The sequence below is a fragment of the Accipiter gentilis genome, chromosome 24, assembly GCF_929443795.1.
Source record: "Accipiter gentilis chromosome 24, bAccGen1.1, whole genome shotgun sequence".
NCBI classification, from domain to species: Eukaryota; Metazoa; Chordata; class Aves; order Accipitriformes; family Accipitridae; genus Astur; species Astur gentilis.
The window spans coordinates 8,835,860-8,860,089 of NC_064903.1; the positions used below are offsets into that span (position 1 = coordinate 8,835,860).

Here is a 24,230-nt window from a genome sequence, read left to right on the forward strand (position 1 = left end):
TTTTGCATCATTCAGTTAACTAGTTTGCCATGTGTTGCCAATAACCTATTAGCTTCTCCATAAATTTAAGAAGGGGAGATAGATGTACAGCATAGATGTTTTTACTGTATCTTTTTATTGTACCCTTCACCTTGAAATATTTGTGCCTAACATGCTAACATGCTGGAAGTGAATAACTTACTTCACAGTGAACAAGGTGAGTAGGGCTGTATCCACAAAATACTCCTTGTACATTTACTAAAAATTTGATCTCACAAACAGAGCCAATGATATCTGTTGAGATTGGGACCTGTTACCTAGGCAGGGAAGTACAATTCAACGTGTATTTCATTTGTTTCAAGTGTGAAAATTTCCGGGCTAGTAAGGATGTGTACCACAGCAGTTCACTGTCAGATATGGTGACGACACCACTCAGCCCTGTGCAGGACGATGTATTCTGGAGCATGAATCAAAATGAAGAACAACCCCCAAAGGTATGTGAAACTCGGGGTGTTTGGCACTGTCGGTGGTTAATAGCACTCTACTTGGTTCCCCTGCACTGTGTAGTATCCATCCTCTGGACTTGATGAAACTCAGTGAAAATCTCATTGCTTGTACATTAACTGGGTCTCAGTAATCTAGAATGAAGATACAAATTTATAAGCGGGTCAGTGTTCTGAGTTTATATATATAGTATCTGTGGGATCTGCGAGTGCAGATATGCTTCTTTTGTTAGACCAAGTATTTGTAGCTGCCCTTTCTGTGAAAAATCTGGCTTGCTGCAAAAGAGCTCATTCGTTTGTGTAGTTCAGGTGATGGTTTATTTCTCTTTTTAACAGAATTTCTAAGAACAAGTATGAGAATATTTGTGCGTGGATGTGTATGTGCATGTGTTCATTTTATTACTTTGCAGCTGGGGAGGGGGGGGTCTGTGTGTCTTTTCCCCCAGCCCTGTGGTAGCAACATAAGGTAATCCACCACCTAAGGAAAGCCGCGTTAAGTGACTGCAGGTGCGTTTCCCTGTCTGCTTTAAATATTGACCAAGAATAATGCTGACTCTAAGGAAAGATGTAAACCACTTGCAGTCTGTGCCCTGATAGATTGCACAGGCCTGGAGCAAATTGTAAGCACCTGCTGCTGACTTGCAGCTTCCAGTATTGACAACATGGAAGATCTCCCCACAGGTCCCACTGAAGCATCATTCATTTATGTTGGTTAGTCTTATTTTTGCATTAGTACTGGGTAAGCATTAGGTTTATTAACTAAGTCTAAAATACCAGTAGCAACCTTAAAACGTTTGATTAAATCCTTAAGGTTCCAGAAAGGACAACCTCTAAATTTTACATCAGGGATCAGCCTGGCCATCAGAGATGCCTTTCAAGGTAAGCTCTTAAGTGTTTCATGCTTATACTAGTGCTGATTTATTGTCAATAGGAAAACTAAAGCTAATTTATTAAAAACAAAGCCATAACCTCAGGAAGACCAAAATGGACATGGGTTCATACCTCATTTAATAGCAGTTATAATTATTTTGTCTTTTGAGTCAGTTTGTCCACAAAAATAACTAACCAAACTTCCTGATCTTAAACCTGAAGGAAGCGTCTAAGCCAGCTTCCTTTTTAATGATTGATGTAACTGATTTAAAGAGAAACAAGCCTCTTGTAGATCTCATTTTCATGCAAGCTAGTTCTGTCTTCTGCTGGAAAGCAGTATTTTTAAAATACAAGGGCTGGTCCATCTGTAATAATTCCTGCCATGAGTCGTTTCATTTGGTTCAGCCTGTTTGGCATGCCCAGGTGGCTTGCACCCAAGTTGCGCGTCCGTTTCCCGGTTAGCGGGCAGCGTGGTGTGCGGTCATTTAACTTCTTGTGATTTGGCGATGCTTTACTTTTCCCTTCGCATTAGAGTGAGTGGCTGTTGAAGGTGCAGGTTACTTGAGACCGTAGCCTATTGACACTGATGATGGCAGAGTGAGCGGTGCTGCTCGGGGCTGCCTGGATGCTCTTGCAGATGCTCTCCATCAGCACAGGCACCGCTGGTTTCAAAGGGGAGTTAGGTGCCCAGATACTTCGGCAAGTGGGGGTCTGGCCCCAGCTCCTTGTATAGGCACTTACAATTATAGCTCATGAAGCTTGTGCCTGTAGCTTTATTCCGCCTGGTAGTGGCTTGAACAGGCTGTCTGTAGATGTATCTTAACTATTTGGGCAGTCTGCCCTTAAGGCTAGTGTACCTTTTTAATATCCCAGGAGAAAAGACCAAGGATGCAGAGAGCTCAGCGGTAAAGAGTAGCCCCCACTGGATGTCTAATCAGGGAACATAATGCTGTGAGAAACGAGGATTGGAGGGATTTGAAAGGAAGGTAGATTTAGCTGACGTAACAAAATAATGTGCAGCATTTCTGATGAGCCAGAGTCAGAAACATCATCTGAAATAACTTTAAAGTGAAGTCAAGCCCTAAATGCTCTCTACTTGGGAGCTATAGGAGGCAAAGCAGAAAAGAAACATGTAAGTAAACCACAGTGTTACAAGCGAGTGGCTTCTGAGCCTGGGTTTCTGGGGGAGCCGCTGTTTTTCTTCACAGGCTTGGTAGCTAGTTTTACTGTCCGATGCGTTCCTTTTTCCACTGATAAGTGGGTGATGACGTATCTTCTAGGAGGGTACTGGAGCAGGTTTCATTATTTGTAAAAGCCATGAGATTTTGGAATCGGGAGTGACAAAAATGTGAAGCGGCCAAGGGAGAAGTACATGTAGTAGGATATTTTGTAATGACTTGGGAATCTCTGTAATCTGCCAGAATGACTGCCCAGGGGAAACTGTCCCCTCCATCTTCTGCTCTCACTACTGGGTGGCCCTGCTTGGAGCAGCAAGGAATATAAAACTTTTGTTTGTCAAGAATATTATATCATACAGTAACAGCAGGGAACTCAATCAGTGGCCTAGGAGGTCTGTTCCAGTCTGTGTTCCTGCATGCAAGATAGTCTGATCTGCTTTTTGTCTTTTTGTGTAGTAGCACTCATCAGTCATCCCCCGGGGGACACGCTCTGAAGCTAAACAGCAGCAGCAGCACTCCTGGCAATAAGCAGTGGGAGATGGGATCTCATCAGAGCAGCCGGTCAACCTCAGGTGATTCCTAAGTCAAAGATTCGTCAGTCAAAATGTGCAAAATTCCTGTCACATGGAACAGGCTTCTGCAGGGTGTCAAGTGCTGCATTGCAAATGGGATATTTTTTAAACGATGTCTTCTGGTGATAGGCTTTTGAAAGCTCTCTCGATTTTATGGTTCCATGTTCCTCAAATATAAACACTTCCTCTTTTGAGTCAAAAAGCAACTGTGAACATATTTCCGTATAGAAAGTTTGAGTTGCCTCAATTAAGAATTGAAAAAAATCAGTTCTGTTGCACTTATTGACTTATGCACTTATGCACTGAAACTCAGCAGAGCCAACATTACAGACATACAGATGTAATTCAAAACTAGTTTCACCCGTTGGCATTTTCTGCATAACCGTATGCTGCTTTTTTGCATTGCCCACTGATATGATGATACAGATGAGCAGTTGCTGTACACTAATATTTCTGCACTCTAATAATGTACTAGCTGAAGGAAGTGTAAGACTCTCTGTACAACATCTTATGAAACATTCCTCCAATATTCTTTTATTTGCGGAAAGATAGTGGAACTGCAAAAAAAAAAAAAAAAAAAGGCAAAAGAAGTTAAAAGGTGGAGGTAGCCTCATCCAATTTAAGCAAAGTGCAACTTTGTAAGCTGTCTTGGTATCACTGGTAGCTATGTAGGAATGCAGTGGGCTTGCCCGTGGTTGTGCAGATTTTTTGCAGTACAGACTGGTTCCCAAGACATGACCTGAGATTCTGGCAGATGGTGGCATGGAGCAGAAGTGGACAGCTTTGTTCTTCTATTGTTATTCCTAAAGGTGCTTTCTGTGGGTCAACTGTAGGGCAATTTCTTCTATTGCTCCTTGCAAAGCAGTGGTGTGTTATAACGCTTTGCATCCAGGTTGACTACTAAAGATGGGGGACATGGGGAATCACGCCCAATTGGAAGCAGAGTGGATGCTAAAAATGTTCCGAAACCACACCAATGAGCTGCTGAGGTCATTTATTTTTAAACTGAGGCTTACATTGTTAATTTGCAAGCCCTTGATAAATGAAGAACAAATTGCTTGCTTATTACGCTTATACAATCAAGCCGGTTTTGCTTTCACTAACTACACAGAACAGGAAGCTTTGCTTCAAGAGAAACCCAAAGCACGCTTTAAACTGCTTGGCTTTTGTTTCTTTTTGCTCTTATGTCATTTTATGTTTGAATAACAGCATAGAGATGAACAATATCCAACAGCCCAGCTCAACTTAGCAATGCCTGCATGATGTGTAACTCCTGTGCTATTTTGGCATGGGGAAATGAAAACCTCACCAGCAATGGAAAGAATAGAAAACCTCCCTTGTGGTTTAAACTGTCTCCTTGGGTTCTTAAGTGTCATTAAATTACAGCTAGTTCTGGCATATGGTGTTCCAGAAAGAGTTTGTTGCTTTCCCAAACCCACAGGGATAATGAATTGGGCAGGAAAGGGCTATAAATACTTTAAAGCTAATAATTCTGCTGAGTTGCTTAGGTACTCATTGACCAATAAGGAATTCTGAATTTTAAAAGCTTTGCAAAATGCATGAATACATGAGGCCATTGTGATAAATTACCAAATACAAATCCTAATTTGTGTGAGCTTGAATTCTCCCCCCTTCACTTGCAAGGAGTCCTGTTGGTAGCAGTGGGATAGTCGTGGGAGAAATTGCTGAACGAGGTAGACGTTGAACTGGCTAGTGTGTCCCAGTGGCAGGGTGAGGGCACGTCTTCTTTCCCTCCCTTTGCTTGTATCAGGAATTGCGTGCAGAAGACGGCTTCCCTCCAAGGCTCCTTTTGCTCTTCGCAGGTGGCTTTGTGGGCAGCGGGGGCACTGGAAGGGAGGATACGCTTAATTATTTGCAAGCATCCCTCCTCACGTGGCATCAGCACGTGCAGATGGACTCCAGCTCCTCTAGCCTCTTTTGCTTGGGTATTCGATAGCTGGGCAAGCGTGGTGGCAAGTGCAGGTCCCGTGCCACCTGGGAGGGAGGCATCGTGCTGCAGCGTCCTTGCTCCCCGTACCTGACCTTGGGCAGAGCATCCCAAGGTGCCACCTGGCCCTGAGTTGGCCCGCGGCGTTGGAAACCAAGTGCTCTCTGCAGAAACGAGGGCTGTTATTACCTACTTCCCCACGGCGCAGAGTGGAAGTGGGAGCTGGGAAGTGACATTTCATGGGCCCTGAGGGAAGCAGGGACTGGAAAATGGTTCTCCCTGTGGTGCTGGGGGAAGTGGTGAACCCTCTTCTGCTTTTAGCTTGACCCCATGCTCACGAGTGGAGCTTAGTGCAGCTGTTTGCCCTCAGCCCAGAGGGGTTTGGAGAATCAGATTCTTTAGACTGTTTTTGTGCAAACAGTTTTACAAAGGCCAGATCTTTGCAGCATGTCTGTTTGCTCATAAAAATGTGCATGGGGGGTCCGGGCTCCTGTACCCATCTCCCTGACCTCCCTGTCTGCAGTCACAGGCATGGAGCTGGGTGACACCTTTAGTGCTGGAATAGGACCAGCAGTTACTGATATGATGAGCTGTCTCCCCTCAAGAACAGGGTCAGAGGAAGGGATTAGCATGCCCTTGCCCTTTTCCCTTGCAAGCTGCCTTGCAGTCCGTGGAACTGTTGCTGGTGTGCAGTGGGAGTGTGTTGCTAAGGTTTTGGTCTGCTTGTCTTACTCTTGCAGCGTTAAACTGCGCCAGTATCAATTTATATACATAATATTGTGGCATCCAAAACCACTGGGAAACAAGGAAAAAAGATTTCCCTTTGCAACAAAGGGAAAAAAGAAGTTTGTCAGCAGAGGCTGGTGTGTGCTTTTGGGTGGTAACTACATGTGCTTGTCTTACTGGTCCCCTCTCTGTCTTACCGGTCCCCTCTCTCACACTGCTGCAAATGCATTTGAAAAAAGAAACTTTTTTTTTTTTCCCCTCTCTTCAGGGAATCCCGGACCAGCCCAGGCAGAGAACGCTTTGTCCCAGAACCACTTGCAGCTGCATAAGAAGTCTGAAAAAGTTTCTCATCCAGGCCAGATTGCAGTAGGTTCTTCTAAATCCACCGATATTTTTTATGTTTTCATAGTTTTCACTGAGGGAATGTCTATGCAGATAGCTTCCCTGTTGGTGCTTGAATTTGCTAGCTAATGAGACCACCTGAGAGGTTGTGTGGGTCTGGCTCAGGTTACTGCTGCATTAACGTGTCTCGTCAGCTTTCTGTCCAGGTCTGACTTGTGTCCAGCTCAGGTCATGGGCAGAGAGTTCAGTTTTCCTGAGCCCGTCTGATCATAGATCTTTAGAAATGAAGGGTACCTCTTCAGTATTTCACGAAGTCATTGATGGGTTGTCATACGACCCAGAAGTCAAGACCGTGCCGGTGGCTTGCGCAAATATCCAGTGTGTAACTGTCTGGAATATGCGCTACAGGACTGTGACACACTCAAGACTGTCCTGGCTCTTGGCTCACTGACGTGCCGCGGATGGGAAGGATGATTGCTATTTCTCCGCCTTATTTACTGAGGCATTTCTTTTCTTTGGTGGTGTTTGGGGTTGCGGGGTGCCTGTCCGACAACTGGAGCTCACGGTGCCTTGTGCAAGAGCTCAGATGTGAGCTGCTTGGCATTTTAAAAGTTTGCGGGATGCTTGGCATTTTAAAAGTTTGCGGGATGCTTGGCATTTTAAAATTTCTCAGGCAAGCCCGGGTGGCTCCAGGGGATGGATGGAGAGCGGGGCAGCAGGGGACAACTGGAGCTTACCGGGGTCCCCAACCCCTCCTGCCTTGTCAGGGACCGGAGTTTTGAAGACGACTCTGTGTTTAGGCCATTGCCAATAGTGTGGGAGCCCTGTAGGTGAGTTCCCGTAGGACTGGGGTGTCTAACCGCTCTGTGGGTGCGAGCCGTGGCTGTGCTGGTATCGCCTTGCCAGCCCAAAGGTGCTTTGTACCAGGTCTGCGCGGGCACAGCTGGAGCTCAGGCTTGGCCCCGCAAGCCTCGGGGTAGTCCAGGGCTAGAACGAAACTCAGGCTTGTGTAACCCTTTAGTCCTGGTGCAGAGCACTGCTTTTCTTGTGGAAAAAAAAAAAAAAAAAAGGAAGTACGTCTATGCTCCTGCAAAGTGCGAAGATTGAATCATAAATGTCTGAGATTCAAAATAACATACTAACTAAAGTTAGTCACCTTTCAGCTTTTAGGAAAATCAGGTGTTTTGGCTTAGGTCGCTTTCCTGTGTGAAATACCGACGTGCGATGGACCAACAAGAGCATCAGCTTCCTAATAAAGCTTTTTTGGTGTGGAAGTGACAATAACTGTATTTGCTGGGACAGTAGAATACTGCACGTGCTGTTTAGCGATGGCTTCTTCCATGAGAAAACAAATCAACTGAGTTTTCTTTACTCAGAGTCCAGGCTCCTTTGCGAAGGGGAAGGATGGTGCCAACTCATTCTTAAAAGCAGCAGACTATTCCTCATCAAGTGATGAAGTCAGCAGCAGCGATGAAGATGACATGAACCACACAAGGTTGGCTTGATTTTATTTTTTTATTATTATTACTATTTTCTTCCTTTTTATTACTCACTTCTAAATATCTGGAAAAAGTTGGCATACGTAAATACTACCTCCCCTCTGAAGTTACTATCGGTCATTTATGCCAGTTGTAATTAAGCAGTTTAATCACACTGTAATGAACTCCCGGGGGTAAATGTTTGCTTCATCAGATGTATGCAGTCTAATAAGCTTTGATGACTTGCTGCCCTGGGACAATGAGGAAATGTCTCGTTTTAACTGAATATCAATAGGTAGTGCTTTTATAGAGATTACTTCACATTGATCTACGTTTAAATGGAATTTTTGAAAGAAAAAAGGAGAGGGAAAGAAAACTGTATGCCTTCATGCTAAATACAGGTTACGGTGAAAAAAGCAAGGCAAACATGACCCTTGTGTTCAGATAGTCTCTTCACTCCGGGAGAAATAATTACTGCTGAAAAGTTGATTCCTTCACCAGGGCTGTTTATAATGAGCAGATAGCATAAGCAGGATTTGGTTTTGTAAAATTTGCTGTATTTTTAAGATTGTTATTTTTGCACAATTGCTGTGCAGATGATGCTGCGGCTTGTACCAAGCTGATCTCACCTGAACTGTTTCTCTCTAGCTTTCCAGTTTCTCTTGTTGATTTTGTGACTGACATCTTGTGGTGTTTACCTGTCATGCAAAATGTGTATTCTGCTGAGAAATAATGGTGCGTGAATAGTTTGCTAGTCCAAGTAAAAGAGAGTCAAGGGATCAGTTGGCCAGCCCTGCTGTTGGGAAGAGCAAACAGAATTTATTTTTTTAGTATTGATGAATGAAACTTCTAATTTTCTTGCAAAGAGACTTCAGTATAATTCAAGTTCTAGGATTTACTTTGAAGTGCATCACAGGGCCACAGAGCTCTCGGGGATGGGGTTCTTGCTCTTCTGACATAATTGCACATGCAGTTTTGTCAGTCTTCAGGAAGAGATGCACAGATTTGTAGCACTGTTGGCAAGCTACTGTGTTGGCCTGGTACCAGTCCTTTCCCCTCTGCTGCTCTGAGGAAGGTAGAGTTTTTGTGCCTGCATATGCTCCTGATTTGCATTTCTGAAGTTCATTTTCAAAGCTGAGGGATGAGGAGGGAGAATGTTAAAAATCTTGTAGCTTATTCAGTGCACCTGAAAGAGCTGTCTTTTTACTGTAATGCCTTTATTTTCTTACTGCTCCTCTTCCAAACCACCTCATTCTGATCTGTAAAAAGTTTTATTCACTCTAGGTCATAGAATTCATCCTAGACCTCAGAAAGACTCTACATAAAAATATGGATTTGCCCTGTAGCAATGACTTTGCTGTGTAAGTGTTAGATTGCTGTGATCCTTGCATGCTGTAATGATTTGAAGGAGTGGTATCACTGCCTTTGGAAGTCTGCATGTATGATTTGCATCTCCTCTGTGTGTGAGATCCACCAGTCCTCTAGAGAATTGGAATTAGCAGGATGAACCCCGTCAGGTTTGCCGTCCTGTGCACACAGCTACTGCAAGAACTCCTGTAAAATCAAAAGTATAATCAAAAGTATAACAAAGTCCCTTCACCTCGGCTGAACGTCACTTATAATAAAAGATAGATATTTTGGGAAATACGTCCTGGTTACTACCAAGTAAATAGCAAAAAGGGTAGTGATCGAAGTGAAAGCAGCAGCCAGCTTTGAAACTTTGCATATTCTGGAGAAAGTGAAGGGTTTTGTTTTTCTTGCCATCTAAAGCATGTGAATGCAGGATCTGAAGCCCCTTGCATCCTGTACGAGTGTTTCTGTGTGGGCTTTGGCTGAGACACCCTGGGACAAGTTTTAGTTGGCTATTGAAAACAATCTGTGGGGTTTTTTTGTTCTTGCCTGGGCTGTGGAACAGCTTTTGATGTCCACGCTCCAGCTTTCCTGGAGGTGCCCAGCGGGACTAGACTTGGGACATGCACGCATGCAAGAGAAAGAGCTTCGTGTTTTCTTGGACAAATCCTGTTAACCACCCTGAGAAGGCTCATTTCTGAGGAAGCCAGGACTAAGGGCAGCTGTCTTTCACCAGTAAAACAACTTTTGGTCTTGTTTTTCTTGTCAGTGAGATGAGCCAGAATTCTTCCTCACGTACACCAGGTGTTTTTTTTAGGGAAAGGATGTCAGTGTATGTGATCCAGCATCTTACCTGCTTGTATAACATATCTATTCCATTGATGCTAATTTCTCAACTCTACTGAGAGTGCTTCCTCCTCTGAAGCCTGCAGCGTTCATAATCCCCCCTAAAACACTTGAGTTTCCTGGGACTCATTTTGTATAGTTCAGTTTCCCCTCTCTGCTCTTTGTATGCTGTTCCCTGCCAAAATTTGGACAAGGTCGGTGCAGTTATATGCTTGGCTAGGATTTACTTTCTCCCCTAAGAAGTGGGAGGTTGACGTCATTTAAAAGCAGCTGCTGCTTGCTTTCCTGATAAGAACAGGTCCTTGTACTCACCATTGATCCTACTCCATATCTTGCCATTCCTTCTAAGTTTAGTATGCAAATATTTACCCATCCCATGGGGGGGGGGGGGGGGGGGGGGAGGATGACCCAAAACCAAAAAAACCTCAACCAAAAAAGTCCACAAAAACTTCTGCTCCTTCACAACCATCTTGAGTTGGTAGCTCTCTCACCAAACCTCCTTTGTTATCACATTGGGCAACATTTAAAAAAAACAACCCAAAACTGTATACTCTCCTACCAGTTGTCACATAGCACTGTAGAGCCCTTCACACCAGGATCCTGAATGCAGTCAGTTGTATAATTACTGGAAAGGAGGCACAAGTGTAATAGGCCTAAATGGATTGCAGTAATAAATAAATGAATATAAATAAGTGGAATAAATAAATAATGTGGGGTAGAAATGCACAGAAATGGGGCCAGTGTCTCACTGGCAGAAGTTTGAGGCTATCCCACTTGGGTGAAAAAGTTTAAAATGCCAATATTCCAGTGGTTGTGTAGGAAGCGCTAGTATGCTGGCGTATATCACAAGAGATGCTTGCCTTCTTCTTACTCTTTCTTTAGGTATCTGCTTTTGGTCACTGTTGAAGACAGGATACTGGACTAGGTGGGCTTTCAGTGCCAGCCAGTCTAGCAGCTCTTACGTTGTTCTGTCTCTATGTGCACTGGGCAACATTTTCTTTGTTTCTTTGTACGTAAGGTGAGGAGGTCCATGTTTCAGGGACTGATTCACAGTCTGAAATTCCAGTGTAGCCTGTCCCAGTAGGCACTGGCAGAGAGGTCCCTGATACCAGCATATAGCGGAGCAGCGGCTCTTCTCCTCGCAAGTGCAGCTGATGCTTTCTCTGGAGAGCAGGGTGGCTCATAATTGCACCCAGCAGGAGAGCGTACGAGGGGAGACAGGAGAAGTTTTGAAGTGGGCACTTTTCAAATGACAGCTTGAGGGACCGGCTCTCGCTTGCCTGAGCCATGCAGTGTCTGAAAAATGCTGGGTGAGATGCAGGGAGATGAAGGGATGCTCTCCGTCGAGGTGGGGAGAGCTTCCTGCTGTGTGTGAGTGGTCCTCAGGCTCGAGTCCGTTCAGGCACATCCACAGACTAATCAGCTTGCTTTTGTACAAGAACCTTTAAGTGTAACTAGTGGATGTTAATTATGCTCACTTTTGAACATGTGTATGTGGGGTTTTTTTCTTTTTGGTTTTGGGGGCTTTTTTTTTTTTTCCCCCCTGAAGTAGTTCTGTTCATTAATTGGAGTTTGTTACCAGGCAACTGCTAAGCAGCAGAGTGGCAGATTTCTCAAGGACGAGAGTACCAGATGGAATTGAACTGAAACCCCAAAGCACCGTCGCAGAACAGAAGGTAATTTGGCCATTTGTAAGGGGGTGGGTACAGTGGGGGGGAGTAGGATCATTAATGTGCATGATAAACACTGTATCCATTTCTTCTCAGCAGCATTTTCACTCTGAAGTCCTGCTCTGTCATTGCAAATTATAGCTATAAGCCTTGAAAAAATGTGTAGTTTCAGGTTCTGTGCTTCCTGTAAAAATGCTTACATTTACCTACGAAATTGCACTTCTTTCTTTGTCCTTGTTACTGACCCGGTAGTAGTTTCTGATGTCAATGTATTTCTTGAAGGCACTGGGTAGGTTGCAAAAAGCAATACTGTTGATTATTGTTGGTGTGCATTGTTGCTAGTTTTAAAAATCTTGACTTTTTTGTTCCAATTTAAAAAGAACTACTGCTTACTACTTAAAATATTATCAGAAGAGAGGGAAAAACACTTCATCTCTCCCTGCTGGCTTAGCACAAATACACGTCGTCTTCTCATGTGTCATGTTGTGGTTCCTTCCCAGCTGTAGTTTCTAGCAGAGACTTCAAGTCATGTGGATTTTCCCCTGTGATAAATATTAGTGCAGAAAAGATGAAGACGGACAAAGCAGAACAATGTTCTTTGTGGTTGGAAACCAAAAAAAATTACAGTAATAAGACTTGTACTCGGCATCAGAGCACTTCTCACATATTGCTGAGGGTACTCTCATTTCACAGATAGGGAAAATAAATTGCTGTGAAACTGATGTTTTCCCCAGAGCTGCTTGTGTGAGCTGTGGCAGGGCTAGGAAGAAAAAGGACTTTTCTGTACCTCTGGTGTGATTTCTAAGCTTCAGACCAGAGTGGCATCCTTCCTGACTGGGGAAGGACTCCTACTTTGCCTTCGTCCCACCATCTTCGAGGAAAAAAGACCCTGCCTCGGAGAAGTAATTATAAACGGGGCAAAGCCAGTACTTTTCTTGTGGCAAAATCAGCCCAGTGATTTTCCCCTGATATCCAGGCACTGAAAATGGGCTGCCTGAGGGAAAGGAGAAGGATGGAGTTGTCGAGGCCCAGATTGAGGATGAGGGAGGATGGAAAAGAGTGGAGGTCACATTCTGGTGGGTTTGGGGAGGACAGTGTGGGAGGGAGAACAGGCAGATGACTGCCACTTCTCCTCACAAATCTCTCTGATGCCTTCCAGTCTTCTCCCTCCTTCTCACAGAGACTCCTATCCTTCCTCCCCACCTCTGTTTCACCAACCACAGCCATCATGAGTCTCCACGACATGTCATGTCCAACATCCCTTTCCCCGGCCCATCAGCATGAGCTGGTTTGAAGTGGTTAGGGTGTACCAAATGATTCAAACGGGGGTTTGGCTCAGTTAGCTGAACCTGACTCAAAACTGAAAAAAACTCCTCCTTCCATGGCTTGATTCCCTAATCTTGAATACTGACGTGTATGGTTTGGTTTGGGTTGGGTTTTTTGTATCTAAATTAAAATGTTAAATACTTAGAGCATCAGTTTGATTTCTAGTTAATTACTTGGCTTTTAAAAGGCAAATGTCTTTTTATTTAGAATTGTCTACTTTTTTTTTCTTTTTCATATTTTGGCCAGCATTCAAAATAGCTGATCTGATTTCGGTAGGTTGTTTATCAAAGTCAGTATAATGCACAGACTTGCCTTAAATTCAACCAGCCAGAAACTGCTCGAGTTTGGTGGTGCTTTTTGCTTCGGTGTAATTTAGGAGGAATTTTCTAGTGTAGCGCTTGACTCCTGTCACTCTACGTTCCGGTGCCAATGGTGTTCAGGTACCCTGACTGATCACAGCCAGGGGTAGATCCCTCTGCACTGCCCTCGCCATCTGGGACACCGCTCGCTTTATACATCCCATCTTTCGTCCTCTCAAAGCTTTCAGCCATGTATTCCCAGAAACCGACCTCTGACTCGGTATTTTGTGCTGTCGGGGAGAGAGCTTGTGCGGTGCCTCACACCTTGTATAGTTTTCAAGTATTTCCTTGGGGCTGGTGGGATCCTGTAAGGAGGTCTGCAGTACCAAACATCATTGTACTGGAAATGGTACTGGATCCTGCTGAATGTCATTCTACAATAAGGTCTCCTAATTCAGTAAATGGAAAGTAGCAATGAAATGAATGGTGAGGGGCTTGGAACTAAATGCAGGTCAAGAATCAAGCAGTACCTACTTGTGACCGTGGTAGGTAGAAGTCAGATCAGAGTGCTAGGACAAGTCATTTGATTCTGTCTCAAGCGTCTCTGAGGATGAAGTTGCTTCTTTACCTGTGGTTGAGGTAATGTAGGTGAGGAGCCTTTGTGGAGCACTTCAGAAGTGGAAGCCAGTGTTGATGTCTCCAGTGTTTGCCACACACTTTTGTATTTATATTTTTTATTTTAATCTTTCCGTAGGGTTTGTCTTTCCATGATGCATCACACAGAGCACCCCTCCCATAAGCTCATTAGTTATTGTCCTAATTAACAGGGTTGCATAGTGCATTGGAAGTATGCTAAATGTGGAGTTTAACCGTATGTTCTCATGTGCAGGATCAGATTCTAGGGAAACAAATTTCTAGCCCCCAAGAAGGCCTCTGGAGTATAAACAACCAGAACTATCTCCTGCCAGATCTCCTCCAGCAAAGCCAAATTTCAGACTCCTCCGTGAACCCACCAAAAGTGCCACTGACTAGCCAGGAAACTCAGAACAAACCTCTGAGTAAGGTAAGAGATAAATTACAGATCAAATGAATTGTACCATCGTTTTCCTCCAGCCCTTAGGAGCCTGAGATTGAGAGCCTTTTAACTTCACCTGTCCTGTCTCTTTTTATGATGAGATTTTTCACCACATCCCTTCTTTTCTTTAGAAGTTTTATCTAGGGGACAGAGAAGAAATCTTGAGCTCCCTAACAGATTTTATTGTTCCGCTTGTTTGCCCCCATCTCTCTCTCTGCTCCCTTTTCTTTCCTTCCCTTTTATTTCCCCCTTTTACACCGCCGTGAGGGTCTCCTGGGGAGAAATGCGTCACTGGGGGCAGATAACGGCTCTGTCAGGGGTCATGTCTTAAAAACTGCCTTACTTGAGGCAGCGGTGTCCTCCTCGCTGCGAAGAGATTTGAGCAGTGCCCTGTCGCAGGTGAGACAGGAGGGAGCGAACGACGTGCTCTTCTTCTGGGGACTGGTTATTTCAGCGCCGTGCCTGGCTAAACTCCCTGCTCAGGCCTCCCCTTCCGTCGCTGAATTTGTACCGTGTATCTCCTGCTTTAAGACTGCTCATCATCTCTGAGCAAGCCACGTGCCATTTCTTCTGAACCTCGGAGGCGTTGCACCGCTGTGTGCTGTCTGCTCCCCTAGCATCGTCTTCCTGAAGTCGCTCTTGTTTTTCATTGTAGGCCCCGTGCACTGAAAGCACACCTTCAAAGAGCAGTACATCGTCCACAGCATCGTTTACTGCATTCATAGATCCTCGACTTCTGCCAATCACCCCTCCCACCAGTCCAGTAGGACCTTCCTGTAGTTCTCGTGAGTATGCTTTACCCTTCTCATAAAAATGTCACTCCTGGTTTCTTTCTTTTTGGGAATGGGGAGGGCCAATTGCTTGGAAATGGAAATTCTTAGTAACATTTCCAGAAATTGAAACTCCGCATCGCTATGAATTTTCATTGTACGGCTTTTGCCCTTCTTCCAGATGTGGCTTATTCTACTCTGCTGTTACCACAGTGTTTACTCAGGAATGCTTGGGGAATCTTCCAGATTTTTTGGTTTTTTTCCTCTGGCTATGTAATGTTCCCAAGGTGTTTTCTCACCCCTCTGGGGTTTCTTTCATTCGGCCATAAACAGGTCAAATGTGAGATGTAGGCAAACACTCACATTTTTCATGCCTACATATGTCTTTCATTCTAGCATCTGGTGCAAAACCTGAACCTGTCAGGAGGGAAAACGCAAGGAAGGGCTCTGTTGTCAACGTCAACCCGACAAATATCCGCCCACAGAGTGACAGTCCAGAAATTCGTAAATACAAGAAGAAATTCAACTCGGAGGTCCTTTGTGCTGCTTTGTGGGGTAAGCTCAGAAGTACTTGGGGATGTGTATGGAGGGAAGGCAGCAGGAGAGGCTGGCAGTATATGCCAGGCAGATTTTACAGTTGTATTGCACCTCTCCTGTCAGAAAGTCATGGAGCGGATCACTGAGTAGATATCATTCGCATGACACTGCCTTCCTGGTAGAAGATGGCAAACAGACGACATACAGTTGTGTCATGGTTTAACCCCAGCTAGTAACTAAGCACCATGCAGCCACTCACTCTCTCCCCCTTGCCCCGTGGGATGGTGGAGAGAAAAAAAAAAAAAAAGGTAAACCTCATGGGTTGAGATAAGAACAGTTTAGTAGAACAGAAAGGAAGAAACTAATAATGATAATAATAACAATAATAAAATGACAAAAATAATAAAAGGATTGGAATACACAAAACAAGTGATGCGCAATGCAATTGCTCACCACTCGCTGACCAATGCCCAGTTCGCTCCTGAGCAGTGATCGCCCCCAGTTACTATACTGGGCATGACATCACACGGTATGGAATAACCCCTTTGGCCAGTTTGGGTCAGCTGTCCTGGCTGTGTCCCCTCCCAACTTCTTGTGCCCCTCCAGCCTTCTTGCTGCCTGGGCATGAGAAGCTGAAAAATCCTTGACTTAAGTCTAAACACTACTTAGCAACAACTGAAAACATCAGTGTGTTATCAACATTCCTCTCCTACTGAACCGAAAACATAATGCTATACCAGCTGCTAGAAAGAAAATTAACTCTATCCCAGCTGAAACCAGGACAAGTTGCAAAGGATTTTGTGCATCAGAATGAGAAAATGTTTTGATCAGGCAGCAAATTGAAACTGTGCTCACTGGAAGAACCAAAAGTTGCAAATGTTTGAGTAACTTACACGGCTCATGATACTTACTCTTGTCATAGCCGCATACGAGTACAGCTGATCGCACTAAGACCTGACCCAGTGGAAATAATCCAAACCTGAAGCCTTTTGCTGTCATGTGTGTTAAGTATTCCAAGAATCTGAAGAAGGTCAAGCGTCAGTCCTTCCAAAAGCTTGGCTTCCTTAGTTCCTGCTGTCAGTGCTTACTCAGAACCTCGCTGGATCACCCTTTTTACAGGATCAGCTTCACATGGTGTAAAACCAAGATGAGTGTAGTCAGGCCAGTTTTCAACAACTGTAGACCTTGTCCCAGTCCCACACTAGCTAAGCTCTTGAGTTGTTTTAACCATCTTTCTACTTCAGAAGAACAGTTGTATTCTGTGGGACTCACCCAGCCTTTTACTCCTCCTCACTTCTTGAGTCTGGAATGGAAAATTAATGAAGTAGATGAAACATTATCCAAAGGAAATGTAGATTTCCAATTTACAGCTTCACGGATTTTGTGTAATGTATGTTTGTAGGAGTCCAAGATTTTAAATTAAGAACAGAGCTGTGTGGTAAGGTCTGTAATTAAATGTGCTTTGCGGCTGAAGAGCACCAGGTACTTGTCACAGACCATTGCCAGTAGAGGAGTTGGCTTGTTACAGCAGGATACCTCATGTCATTTCTTTAGAACCTGATTAGGTTCTATTAGGAAACGTAGCTGTCATGCCAGCTGAACACAATTTTTGACATCCTCTCATGTCAGCAATCCACTGGAGCCTTTGCTTCCTTGGGAGCAGTTGGATTTCAGATGGATTCACTCCTTTAATTTGGCATTTGAACGCACTCTTGCAAAACACAGACCATTTTCAAACAAACACTCCACTTCCTCCTAACAGCAGCCCTTCTTCCCACAAGTTTGGCCCTCCTGTGATTTGAGTGTTGTCTTTGGGAAAAGAGGGGGTTTTTTGGTTTGGGGTTTTTGGGGATTTTTGGTGTTTTGTTTTGGTTGGTTTTTTTCCTTTTTAATTGGTAGAGACCCTTAGATCATTTAGTTGGATCTCTTGTGTTGCCAGTGGAGTGGTGCTGGACTGGAACTTTTGCAGTGCTCACAGGCACTTTCCAAGGTCACCTGAGAAGTTCAAGTTCACAAAGCATTTTCCTTTTTATTTAAATCAACATTGACTTCAGCGGAACTACTCATCCTTCAAGTTACACGAGTATATAAGTGTTCTGCTGGGTAAAAACGGTAATGGTGAGATCCTTTTTTTTTCTATTCATTTTTCTGGGAGGTCATCCACAGATCAACAGAGAAATTATCAGGTACCATTAAGTGAGACTAAGTAAGAATCAGTTCTCAAAACAGTGAACACTCAGTGCCCTCTGAATTATTAGGTGATTTATGCAGTACTTTTTTCTGTGTATCAACAGGAGTAAATTTACTGGTGGGAACAGAGAATGGATTGTGGCTGCTGGACAGAAGTGGGCAAGGAAGAGTTTATTCGCTGATTACAAGGAGACGATTCCAGCAAATGGATGTTCTGGAAGGACTCAATGTGCTAATTACTATATCAGGTTAGTTCAGTGTCTAAAAGTATCTGACCTGCATTGGGGTTGGAAGCAATTAAAAAGAAGAATTAGGTTATAAACTAGGTTGAGGAATTTCCTCTTACAGAAAATCACAGGACAGTTATTCTTGTTAATAGGAAAGCTCTCTTGAATTTTTAACATTTAATTCTCAACTCCGAGAGGCTTTGGGGTATTTCATTACCCGGTTAATGTGTAAAACGGTTTGTGGGAAGTATGAAGTGTTTCATATCCTTAAAACGAACTGGTTCTCAGCAAGTTATAGTTTGTCAGTCTGTTTGCTTTGTTTCTGTGATGGGTGAGCACCTAAGTGCAATTCTGTTAAAATATCATTAAATGAGCTCATTCTGTATTCAGCAAGATGTAGGAGCAGTAACTTGAGAGTGATCTCTGCTGAGAAAGCATCAGCAACATTAAATGGAGTAGCGTCTTCAACCTCTGCTGGCAAACAGCTTGGACTCTGCCCTGCAAGGTACTGAGGTCCTTATTCCCCATGGGTGAGAGTGGCCTCAAAGGGTGCTTAGTACATAACAAGGTCAGAGATGTCAGTCCAGCAAGGAATGGCAGCTCCTTGTCTCCAATCCAGACTCACCGCGGTAGGTGACGGTGAGAGCCGTTTGTCCCATAGTGCCAGGTCCAGTTGCTTACGTGGGGCAGTCCTTCCCTTTTAGACTAACCTGTGATCCCAGGCTGCTGTTGACCCTATGTACTTACGAACTAAAGCAACAGAAAGACTGACTGAGATGAAAGATGACAAAGGAATTCTCACCTGGAAAGGTATCCAAAAGAAAATAGCTGCTTGTAATGAAGATTGTCAGTTAATTAGAACTAATTGAGTCACGTATTCAAAATGGCCATTGTAGGCCATACCTGTGTTCCTTCCTTCACATCAAAGAGTAAATGCCAGATAGGCTGATTATTTCTGGTAATACATGCATCTATAGAGACTTATTCTTTGGCCTGAGGGAAGAATTTTAGTCAGGTGTGAAAATCTTGCATGAAGCTTGAGTCACAAGGTAAGCGCACGTGTGCCAAATGCCGTAGGATTGCTCATGTTCCAGTTCCCTCCTGCATGCCACCATCACACAGGGCTTTTCTTTTGTGCTGCTGGACTCTTCTCTCACCTTGACGAGGCACGCAAAGACCCGCTGTACTCCAGGTCACAAAACTCTGGGTTTTCGTGAGTGTGGGAGAGTTTGTACTTCAGTGAGTTAAAGCATTATGTCTGTCTTCTCTTCCAAATCCTAGGGAAGAAGAATAAGTTGAGGGTATATTACTTATCATGGTTGAGAAATAAAATTTTGCGCAATGATCCAGAGGTGGAAAAGCGGCAAGGCTGGGTGTCTGTGGGTGACCTGGAAGGCTGCGTACACTACAAAGTCGGTAAGGACTTTTTGGTTTTCCCTTGACGAGCTGCTTAATCATCCTCTTGCATCTTGTGACACCAGCATTTTTCTTCAGCTCTGTTTCAGGATTGTATTGGGCTGAACATCTCTGAGTTCTTTCAAACCTCCTTGTTTAACGTGGCAGATGCTTTGTTCCCTGTCATCTCGGGTAGTATCTCTTCTTGCAGCAGTTACCGGATGATCTTACTGGAATTCCCTGTGACGGCTGGAAGAAGAGACTGCCAGCCCTGGTCTGTTGCTCAGTCAGTTGTTTAGAAGTTCCATAGTTACTTAAGGTTTTAATTAGACTGACGTTTTACACCTCCATGCTATTCAGCTTCCCTCCTGGCTCTGAGAAACTGCTAAGAAACTGGACTAGTGAAGTGCTAGTAAATCATATTTGTAGGATGTCCATAGGTGGATCAGATTGGATGTGTTACAGCTCATCCCTGTCTCTAGATCATAAAAGACCTAAATATACCTTTGTTTAAACTTACACACTGGAAATGGTACCATAGCAGTTGAAAAACCATCTTGCTTTTATTTGGCTTTCAGGCAGTTCATTCTTGAAGATGAACATCAGTATTGTGATAGTTTCTGTCATTTAACTGCATGAGGGGGTGTGATATATAGCCAAGTTTTGCTTTGGTGAAAGATGGTATGTGAAAGTGGCACTTTTTTCAAAGTCAAATAGAGAAATGATATAGAGGAGCGCAGGAGGCAGCGAGGTGGCTGGCTCTCATAAATACCTTGCTTGGTATTTTTTTTGCTTTTGTATTTCATTGCTTTAGAAGTTCATTGCTTTAGAAGTGGCAACGGTTAAATCCAAGAAAGAATGTGAAACAGATGTGCGTTGTTACTTTCTTTGTGATTATAGCTAAGCACCCACATATTCCACTTCAGTTGCTCTTCTTTGGGTTTGGTGTGGTTTTAAAAAAAAAAAAAAAAAAAAAAATAGTTATCCTAAAATTAGGTAGGAGCTTCTGTGTTTACATATGACAAGCCATTCTTACTTTGACAAAACAGCTGCCGCTGTTTTTCTCTTGGTGAATCTTCTTGTTTCTTGACCTTTGGTTTTACAGCCACTTGTCCAGGTAGAAGAGGAAAAGGATGTGCTGTTCTGCACTTTGATGGAGTTTAGGGGTTTTTTTCTTTCTCTGCCCATGTGAGATTTTCCTGACCGGCATCTATCCTTACCCACTCTTCATGCCTCTGCTGTGTGTTTGGCTAGTGTGAACTGTTCCTTTTGTAAGCAGCAAGGGCTGATCAAGCCCTTCTCCCACAGAAAACAAACCTTACTTCAGTAGCATAACACCTGCATCTTTTAAACATCCCTGCCAAGCAGACACTGAATATAAAATGAAGGGTGAATGCGTTAGGATGCGATACCCTAGTGTTCTGTTTCCAAAGCAAATGCTTGTCTATGGCAGAGTGAAAAGACAATGTACAAAGAAGCCTTAATTTTCAATGCATGATTCTTCATTTATTCTTGATGGGACCAACATGACCTTAATCAACTTAGAGAAATTGCTCATCTCTTAAATGCTTACTCATCTTAGAAACGTGGGAGTCCTTCACCCACACTAGCACATGGGGATTTAACCCCCACACATGAACAATGAAATTAAAATTCATCCTGCAGAGTGTAACAGAATTGTTCAGCCGACAACCACCGTTCCTCCAAAAGTAGCTAATTCACAACCAGCAATGTTGGTGTATGTTCACACTTGAAAAATAAAGTAGGGTTGGCTTAGCTGTGGGGTCAAGACCTTTTTTTCTCGCTAGTAAGATATATTTTTTTTTATAGATATATGAAAAGCAATATGTAAATGTTGTTAACAGTCATCTGGCTTTACTGAGAATAAATGAACTATAGGTTTCAGTCAAGGTATTGTCACTGGTGATATTAAACATTGATGTCCAGAATCCATTAGTCTCCCTTGCTGGATAATGTCTACCTCTACAAGTAGTCCATTGAAATTATTTCCTGTGATGAGATGGTCTTTGATTTAAGCGTCTGTCTAGTACCTAAGGAATTGTTCTTCTTGTATTACAGTAAAATATGAGAGAATCAAATTCCTTGTAATTGCTTTGAAAAACTCAGTGGAGGTTTATGCTTGGGCTCCAAAGCCTTATCACAAATTCATGGCTTTTAAGGTAAGTGAAACTTCACTTTGGTTCAGATTTATCACTGTCTCTCACTGTCTCTCATCTACTCTTTGCTTTTGCTTTTTGTTGCTTTGTATAACATTTATTTCTAGTTAAAGATAAAATGGATATTCTTTTAAAGAAAATGTAGCTCGTTTGACGTACATTGGAGATGGCAGGCATAAAACTGTCACAGTCACGATTCTGTTAGATGTGAATAACTTGTTTCAGTGCTGGGCCAAAACGTGCATTGGAGTTCACAAAGTTGATGCTGATTTCCCTCAAAGGAGGAGGAAATTAAACATGAACGGTACTCAGCGTAATTTTTGCCTAGTCCGTTTCTAGAATCTGGATTTTTTTTCAAAACTCAAGTGAATTATCCAGCTCTCCTTGCAACTCAGTGGCTGATGGATACTTAGCTCCTTAAACACAACATATTATTTAACAAAAATAGCTGTCTAACTTTTGATTTTTGAAAATTCTTAAGATCATATATGTAGATCTGTAAACCAACAGTTTTATTGTGTTATATAGTGTATTTTTCTTTTTCCAGTCCTTTACCTCACTTCATCACAAACCACTGTCAGTTGACCTGACCGTTGAAAATGGACAAAGATTAAAAGTCATATATGGCTCACTAGTAGGCTTTCACGCTATTGATGTGGACTCTGGATCTGTGTATGACCTGTACCTTCCAACACACGTAAGATACTCCAAAAAATTATGTAATTGCCTCTGGTTTTTGGGCTGTATAGTGGTGATGATCAGGTTAAGAGTTGTGCTGTATTTCAAGAGACAGGGTAAGAGAATAATTATTGTATGCCAGCTAATAGAAAACCACTTTTCGCATACTTTTGTAACACTGAAGTTGTGTTAAAAGGCTTTTATCACATTTAGAGTATCAGTTTTAATGGCTTAATGTCAGAAAGCCTGTTGTATGGACACAGTACTATTTTTAATCGATATATCCTGGACATTTAGGACTTAAGCAATCAAAGACACAATAATATCTACATGAATTTAGGTGACTTTTACAATCTGCCACTGTGCTTTTCAATCTTGCTCACAAGTTGATAAATTATCACTGAATTGAGCTGATATTTGGCCTGGATTACAAAGACTGCTGCAACACATTTTAATCTTGATCCACTGCAAGCATGTTCCCCTTGCACCAATGAGTACCTGTAGCTAGAGGAGCCAGGTATACATGTGCACCCATGAATAACCCCGGTTTCTTCACCATGGAGCAAAGTTGGATTTGTTTCACGATTACAGATCCAGGCTCTGTGTGCAAAATGCGATTTGCCTTTCAGTCGTGACTTTGCAGAAACCCAACTTCCAGACTAAATAAATTTGCTGATCATCTTACTAGTAGTTTAGTTGCCTGTGAAATCAGGCCTCAAATTCAAACAAATTTTTACGTTTTTCTCAGGATTTTCTCATTAGATTGTCAAGAAGTTGGCGTGAAGGTGTTGTTTTCGGGTTGATGTGTACATACTGCATTGTGCATCTGTTCATTGAGGTGATGGTGATCACTAAATTCCTGCTTAAACTCAGATAACAGCAAAGTAATTCCCTTGCAGAAGTGAATGACTGGCACGGGGCTGTCCAATATGAATTCGGTGCTATGGTTTTAATCTTTTTGTTTGTTTGTTTGCTTATTTTTTAGCCGTTAGTTCTTTTCAAAGCTGTGAGTCCCAAAAACCAGAGAAACGTGGGGGCTTAGGTCCAGAAAAGTAGCAGGTTCCCGTGGCTCCAGTCTGAGGGGAGGCTCCTGGCAAGGAAACTTCTGTGCACACTTGAAAACCTCCCTGAAGTCAACAGAGGTCCGTAGGGGCAGAGGGTCAGCTCATCCAGGTGCCACGGCCTCCTCGTCTCCCAAGGCAGTGTCCCCCAAAGTTATGCTCAGGAGGTCTGAAGAAATCTCATCCCAGATCTGCATGTTGCAGCCTGCGCCTTGAACCCTTTCATTTTTTAACTTCTTTTCCTCCACTCTCAGCCCCACGTTTTCAGACCAAATGAAAACCCATGCCTCCCATGCAAGCCACTTGATCACTCTGCTGCCCTGACAAGCGACAGCCTTCAAACTCTGTCAGACCTGTGGTTTTGATGGACACAATGTTTGAAGGTGGCTGTTAAGCTTATACACTTCTCTTAATTAGAAAGTAACTTTTCTAGCTGTTCAGAACAAACTGTCGAATCACCTGCCAAAAAGCTTGTACTGCTGGGGTTTTTTAAGGGACTTGGTATTTGTTTTGCTAGAGGGCTTATTTAATCTGACAATTAGTGGCTTTGTTAACTATGCAACCAGGAAAAATTCACATCAGTTTATAAATCTAAGCGTGGTGCCTGCATACCATTCCTGGAAGCTGGTTGCTGAGCAAGGTGAATAATGACTTGTCAAAAAGATCATTAGCATAATTGCCCAAGATAAGAAAGGCAAAGAAGAAAGTGAACCTTTTTAGAGGCTTTAGTTTTTCAACAGGCTGCAAATATAATTATGTACCTGATGAGAGAGATTTCCCAGGTGACCGTCCCGAATATGTGGGGCACCTTTAAGACTGACTCCCTTTGTGTGTGCTCTTCAACCAAAAGTTAGCGTGTACTAAAAATATATTTTCCCTTTAGAGTCTTAGACCTGAAATAAATCTGCTGCTACAGTGGCTCTATCTTCTTCGGTATTTTATTATTTTAAAGAGCATCTGCTAGAGTTGGATAATTCTCTCAAGGAGCTTTGTGGTGGCAACAGACCAGACTTTTAACAGGCTGACTTTAGAT

At 43.2% G+C, this 24,230-nt stretch overlaps 1 protein-coding gene across 5 annotated transcripts in view; it reads left to right on the top strand.

Annotated features, from left to right (window-relative positions):
* The window catches only part of NRK (Nik related kinase), a 106,730-nt gene that overhangs the window by 70,122 nt on the left and 12,378 nt on the right, over window positions 1–24,230 (top strand). For 3 of the 5 annotated variants that reach the window (XM_049827567.1, XM_049827564.1, XM_049827566.1), the window contains 13 exons: window positions 342–473; window positions 1,294–1,361; window positions 2,987–3,102; window positions 6,045–6,142; window positions 7,495–7,613; window positions 11,375–11,468; window positions 13,977–14,150; window positions 14,818–14,947; window positions 15,329–15,487; window positions 17,764–17,907; window positions 19,168–19,302; window positions 21,361–21,461; window positions 22,006–22,155. In XM_049827567.1, coding sequence (XP_049683524.1) covers window positions 342–473; window positions 1,294–1,361; window positions 2,987–3,102; window positions 6,045–6,142; window positions 7,495–7,613; window positions 11,375–11,468; window positions 13,977–14,150; window positions 14,818–14,947; window positions 15,329–15,487; window positions 17,764–17,907; window positions 19,168–19,302; window positions 21,361–21,461; window positions 22,006–22,155 — 1,620 coding nt within the window. Of the gene's footprint in view, window positions 1–341; window positions 474–1,293; window positions 1,362–2,986; window positions 3,103–6,044; window positions 6,143–7,494; window positions 7,614–11,374; window positions 11,469–13,976; window positions 14,151–14,817; window positions 14,948–15,328; window positions 15,488–17,763; window positions 17,908–19,167; window positions 19,303–21,360; window positions 21,462–22,005; window positions 22,156–23,121; window positions 23,928–24,230 lie in introns of those variants that run through there. The other 2 variants (XM_049827569.1, XM_049827565.1) reach the window with 2 other exon arrangements.